General features: G+C 42.5%; 1 protein-coding gene across 1 annotated transcript in view; it reads left to right on the top strand.

Annotated features, from left to right (window-relative positions):
- LOC145395169 (neural cell adhesion molecule 2-like) overlaps positions 1-5,614 on the top strand; it is a 17,373-nt gene extending 11,759 nt beyond the window's left edge. Inside the window, exons 5-8 of the mRNA XM_080268864.1 lie at positions 1-181; positions 1,151-1,364; positions 2,347-2,452; positions 5,559-5,614. The exon at positions 1-181 is cut by the window's left edge and continues 116 nt beyond it. Coding sequence (XP_080124990.1) covers positions 1-181; positions 1,151-1,364; positions 2,347-2,452; positions 5,559-5,583 — 526 coding nt within the window. The 3' untranslated portion in view covers positions 5,584-5,614. The remainder of the gene's footprint in view (positions 182-1,150; positions 1,365-2,346; positions 2,453-5,558) is intronic.
- The last annotated feature ends 1,211 nt before the right edge of the window (positions 5,615-6,825 follow it).

Here is a 6,825-nt window from a genome sequence, read left to right as displayed (position 1 = left end):
CATCAAGTCCGTGCAGGTGAAGGACGCGGGCACGTACGAATGTCACGTGTCCACCGGTACGGGCATCATATCGCTGTTCGTCAACCTGAAAGTGGTAATACCCGAGGCCCACATACCTGGACAGGGCCAATACCACGTCAACCATGGCTCACCCATCACGCTTACCTGTATTATCCGCCAGGTGAGAAGTTTATCAGTTGCACCTGCTTGCATTTTCCCCCTGGTGAGGTTAATTGCTGCTATAACCCAATCACGCTTGCCTGTGTATCCCGCCAGGTGAGAGATTAGTTACATTTACCTCTATTAGTCACCAGGTGAGATAATTAGTCACTTGCCTGTATTATGCCCAGGTAAGAGGTTAATTAGCCATGCATAATTATATAACTTATCTGCCACTTGAAAGGTTAATTAATGTCATTACTTCTTCGGTCCGACGACATATTCCGTACGTAATTCTTGCTACCTCCAGACGACTTTATTCATTTTGGGTGAAACTAGATGGGTTGGATGTTGCCTTCACTCACTCCCTCGCATCAAAAGGTGTGCACTAAAGTTAATTAAATTGCAAGGGGTTATCCCATCCATTGTACACTGTATTGTCTTCAGTCGCACAATTCTCTTCGGTCCCTGTCCCCGGAAAGAAGATGGTAAACTGCAGAAGATGAGCTTTAGCCTGCAATCCACTGGGTTCACGTTTCAGGTGAACCCGGGGCTACAGCTACTCATTCTACCATTCTCATCAGCCTCACCTCTAACCTCATAAGTATTAACTTTGTTGTCCATCAGGTTTAATATACTTTTACTCTGTTCACTTTATACTGGACTAAAACTTCCATCTCTTGTTATTGAATGATGAATTGCCCTTAAGAACCTTGTGCAATCGATAGGGAAGACTCTGTTTTTAGCTATATCCTTTTTACTCTAATTTGCCCTGATATTGCAATCTCTCCTCTTGAATGGTGAGTTACAACAACAGATTAAGACTAGAATATGATGCTGGTTAGACGGAAGTGCTATGGAGAGGATGTAGAGCCGCTGTATTGTCCTTATGCCATTGAGCGACGAGAAGTAAGCTGCAGAAGGACGAAGATCTGAGCCTGGTTAAGGTGAAAGAGAGTATAACTTGCCTCATGCATTCCCTCCTTCACAGAGTCCCACCCCGCCTCAACATGTGTTATGGCACCACAATGGGCGACTTCTCAACTACGCGCACGACCGGCCAGAGGTGCAGCTGAGCATGAAGGTGGGAAGCAGGACAGTGAGTCACCTGGAGGTGGAGAGGGCCAGCGATCATCACTCTGGCAATTACACATGTAGTGCTCGTAACACCAGGCCAGCAACCACCAGAGTATTCGTCACTGAAGGTATGTTGACCACTGAAAGGGATTCCGAGACGAAGATAAAGAATGATTTTGAGACATTGATTATTGACATGAATGATCTAGTTTGGATTAAACTTGGCACATACACTGACAGACTGGCTAAAAGAGTGTTTGTGAATGAGATAAAGGGAGACAGGAGGAAAGGGAGACCGAGGATAGGAATGGTTGTATGTTAGACGGAGGGCAGTCATATGGTAGAGGAGAGGGCGATATGGAGGCGACTTGTTTGCGGCCGCCCTCTTACAGAATCAAGGCGTCTGATCATATGTAGATAGACAGACATACACTTCGTACGAATATGGGAAAATGTGACTCAGTTATGAAGATTTACCTTAGGTCAAAGTGACATATCTTGATCAAATTTAGTGTGCAGAATTGCTGTACTTTCGTAGCACTTTTCATCAAGCTGTTGGATGCGATTGTTCTGCATCCCATAAAGCATAGTTTATTCAGGAGCTATACAAAGAAGGGAGGGGTTAGGTATGTTCTGTCGTTACTATTTACCTCAGAAACGATCGTTATAAATAATTATGTGGATTGCCCACAAATCAGCACTCTCATTTAATATAATACAACCCTGAGAATTATTGCAGAACTTTCGTCTTTCCTCTTCATCTGAGAATTATTTGAGCCATTTTCTTCCACATTAATAGTGGAATCTGAGTTTACCATCCACATCTCAGAATGAAAGCAAAATTAGAGTCTGGGTTGAGGTATATGAGAGAGGGGTGTGTGAGTTGGGAGCAGGGCAGTGAAATGGCGGGGGACAGGGCGACTTGGAGGCGATTTGTTTGTGGCCACCCCAAACGGGATTGAGGCGTCTGGCAATAGATAGATAGATAGATAGATAGTTTGAGAATGACCGTAAAATTTATGTCTTCGTACAGGACTTAGAAACGACAGCAAAATATGGGTTTTTCTTCTAAATATGAGAATAATAGGGACCTTCGTTTCTCCAACGCAGGTGACAAGACAGCGGCAGTGCAGAGGATAGACTCCGGGAGCGAGGGACTTGGCCAGGCTACGAAGAGGCTACTACTGACTACCCTGGCTCTTCTCGTGGCAGCAAGGTGAACCCCACACCATCCCACACCCAACCCAAGGCATCTATCCCAACCCCACATCATCCTATCAGACGCACAAAATACAATAAACTTCACACAACCTCACATAAGTAAAATGACCAAAGCACATCTACAGCCAACACAAATTCGCACCACTCATAAAACCACAATACAACAATAATATTCATCATCCAAGACATCTCACCATCCCCACATATTCCTTCCAGCTTCACAAACATACAAGCCTTAGAAACTCACGGAACATTAGCCACCTAAGGCATTGACACAGGCCCATTACAAATATACAACCGGCCTCACACAACCTGACTACAGCATTACACCATCCAGAGAATCCCTGCCACGCCACTACAGCTTCCTGGTCACGTCACGAGTACACCAGAACAAGCATCACAAAATCACCTAACAGCAGCATTGTTGTTGTTTCCACTGTGTTTATACCAGATAGTATTTTAAGTGTTATACCCCAGCTAAAGTTTCTGTGTTAGGGGGAGGCGTTGAGGGTTGTTTTGCGCTGGTGCAGTGTGTGGGGTGTAGGGAAATATATATGTTAACGGAGTTGATTTCTTGTTGGTGTCCAGATTTCAGGCGGACTTTTTCTAATGTGGTGTCATTCAGACCTGGGTTCATTTTAATCAGTTCCACATCAGATCGAATTCTAGCAGAGTAAAATTATATTAGGCCAATTCATTTGTAATTATATACTCCTAAATTCCAGTTTAGTTCTATACATTTTTTATAAAAGAACTTGAATTACAATATTATTCATCAACCTATCGTTTCCCTGATTTACATGGTATTTTTTTTTTTTTAAATTACTGACTTCCTGTGATCGTATTAGGTGTGTTTTGTGAGCTACGAGTACATGGTTTGACTAGTAACATTTTTTTTTTATTCAGCATATTACTCGTTGTCATTTGGGGAGGAATGAAAAAAGTGTGAGGCAGGTCACTTTATTGGCAGAGGATTATCGGCCAACTTTTGCTCATGACTGTAGCCTCCCAAAAGTGGCTTGTCAAGGAAAATTTCAGCTGTTACCACAATTTTCCTGCCTGATGACAAAATTCTGCTTTAATTCTTCCATATTTGTGAGGAAACATCAGATACTGGCAGACAGGATGTGCACCCGGTGTCGTCTTCTTCGTGGACATGGTGTGAGGGTGGTAGCTAGGTTGCCGTTGATAAGGTCCGCAGTGCTTCAGCCTGGTACTAGCGGCATGGCTGTTGTTGGTAATGCACTGGCTGGATAAAGTGCAAGTTTTGGTTTTGTGGCTGGCCTGTGGTGCAGTGGACAGTGGGCGCTGAGTAAATAATGCAGCAACATGTATGATAACAGACTACCTCACTGTCGAAAGAGACGCGTGGTAGTAGTAGTAGTAGTAGTAGTAGCAGCAGTAGTGGTAGAAGTTGTAGTTGCAACCCCAAGCTCGAATGTGAACCCAGTGGACTGCAGGCTGGAGCTGCCCTTTCCTGCAGACCTCCGTCCTCCTTTTAAGGGGGCAGGGAGAGAGTTGAGGGACTTTTATGTAACCGGGCATCTCCCCCGCCTCGTTACATTGGTGCCACCAAGTGAAGGCGTCCCTCTCCACCAAGAAGACGGATACGGTAAATAATAAACTGTGTCCTTATTCTAACCCATTGTTGGGGAACTTCGCCCGTATTCTTGTCTGCTCAGGTAACTCCCTAACGCCTTATCCTAAGCGACTTATTTTGCTTACTACACCTTGCCGCCTTCTTAAATCATTCTGAGATCACCATATTCTGCCTAATCAACGTACAAAACTATATTGGCCAGACGTATCAAAAAATAAATCGGTGAGGAAGAGGTGCTAGGGAGCTTCCTTAACCATCAAAAGTGCAAGCCCTGGAATTGAACATAATCCTTGGAGCGTAAACTTAGATCAGAAAGGAATGAAAAATATTTGGCGAGGTGTGCTATGGTGAAATCAAGCAAGAACATCCGAGATAATGGAACAAGCGACAGTACAGGATTTTTATTTTTAACAACAGATGAATAGAGGAAGAAAGAGCAAATTTTAATGGGAAAAAAAAAATCGTACACCAGATTACAGGAAACTCCATTCATTAAAAAAAAAAAAAGAATGTAAGTTGGAACTGAACTATTGTTTTGTAAATTTTGAGGGGAAGCTATTCTAATTACTACACGCAAAAAGCAGGAATGGATGTGGGCAGGAGATACCAGAAAGAGTGTCAGGGTAAATGAATAGCAACCCAGATATAAAGTGAGAGGAGAAGCCAGAGAATAAGTTGGAGAGATGCGATTCTGTGAGTTGCTAGGACTGGATGGAACAGGTATAATCAACTGGTCAGATTGGAGAAATATAGGAGACGTCTTCCTCCTGCAGTGGACTGACTCAGGTTATTGATGTTGTTGTTGATGATGATTATGATGACAGGCTGATTCGATACTGAGATCAAAATAAAGGTGACTCAAACTTACTGAGGAATTATTACTGGGCAGTTACAGTATATAAAGTGTTTCCAGCAAGGTTGTCTGAGGAAATACCTGTACTGAGCGGAGCAGGCAAGAATTTTATTGAGTTTCGAATTCTTACAAAATGACTCTGGACCTTTCTGGCCCACTTTCTGGTGAAACTTTTTTAATAACCCAATTGTTTTTGGTGAGTTGTATGAGGTGGTCTGGGCTATCTTTCATGGAGATGGTCTTCATGCTGGGGCTATGAAGGCACAAGATCTGCTTCCTGTGCTGATATTTATTAAACATAGGGAAGGGTGTCTACCTGTCAGTGAAAAGGGAGACACTACGATTTCTTGAGGTGACAGCAGATGAGACATGTTTCTTAAGTTTCCAGTGCAGAATGTGGTGGCGAAAGAGGTTCGTGATTAGTGGAAGGTTGGTTGGGAAGACGGTAAAAAGGGGTGGTCGTTAGTGGAAAGTTGCTTGGGAAGAGACGGTAAAAAGAAAGGTAGTGTAAGGAAGACGAGGACGAAAGATAACAAAGGAGAGCAAAAAGGAAGGTAGATAGTGGATTAAATCATAACTATGTAAACACTGTACTTTTGCCAGTCAGTATGCACAGGACACCCACTCTCTTCCTCACTGTGATTGCAGGTTAGTTCATCCCAGCCCGGCATAGGGGTGAGACAGCGATCCTTACTCCGCAGAATAATACTTCACGGGATTTTGTGCGTGTCCAGGGATGTGGATGGGTTGGTGAACATCGCACAGTGCCTCCATAAGTCACAACACACCCAACCACCAGGGCCGTGGGTGAGTGAAGGCACGATGCTATACCGAAAATGTTCAGTTTTAGGCCAGTGTCAAATCATGATCATCGTAATCAATATTGTTTTCATTATCGTCCATAGTTATCAAAATCGTCATGGTTTTCATCGTCATCCTGTACTGTCATCGTAATCGTCACACGTATCATTACCATCCTTCATTATCATCATCATCATCATCATCACAATTACCATTATCATCCTTCACTGTCATCATCATATTATATCATCACGATATCATTATAGATACATCATCCTCATCTTCATTTTATCATCATCATCACCATCATGATCACCGTTACCCCCTTTATCATTAGTTTCATTTATTCCCTCCTCTCCAGGCTCATTATCATCCTCATCATTACGATACCTCTTTTTACATCATCGCAATTATGTCACTATCATCATACGCATTATCATCACCATCATCTTTATCATATTTTAGTAATCACAGTTATCGTCACTGTCAGCATCCATAGTCATTATTGTCATCTGATAATCATCGTTATCAGCTGTCACTGTACTGATCATTGCCAGTGTCCGTATAATTATGTATTTGCGTATGTGTGTATGCAAATGCATATATGTGAAACTTTTGAGCTAGTGTTGTGTTATATCCAAAAAAAAAAAATACTGATGTGTCAGCATGGTTTAAGATTTAGGCTGTGATTAGCTAGGCTTTGGCTGGCTGAAAGACAAGAACTGTTCAATAAAGAGTTCATGTTTAGCCAAGTGATATGTCAGTGTAAACCAGTGGTTCCCAATGTTTTTTCCTTTTGTGGCTTCCCTGTACTAAATACATCAATATCTGTTGCCCCTTTCACCTCCCCTAACCTCGCCGGATATAGTAAGAGGGCATTTTCATTTTGAGACAACTCTCTGGCCCCGATCAGCATCTTCATTCTAAGCAGCAAACGAACCACAATCACGTGAATAAGCATTTTGTGTATAAATTATAACAACTCAGGTGTTTGTAAAATAAAGATGCGGTGCAAGTACGTGAAAATTCACCCAAAAAGTGAATCGAGAACATAATGGTTCTGTTGAAATGGCTTTTTGGTTACCAAGTGACTAAGAAAAGGTACAGAAGAGAT

The sequence above is a fragment of the Coenobita brevimanus genome, chromosome 30 (assembly GCF_032717465.1).
Source record: "Coenobita brevimanus isolate Jiangsu-jjx chromosome 30, ASM3271746v2, whole genome shotgun sequence".
In the NCBI taxonomy this organism is placed as follows: Eukaryota; Metazoa; Arthropoda; class Malacostraca; order Decapoda; family Coenobitidae; genus Coenobita; species Coenobita brevimanus.
This window is presented reverse-complemented; position numbering and strand designations above follow the sequence as displayed.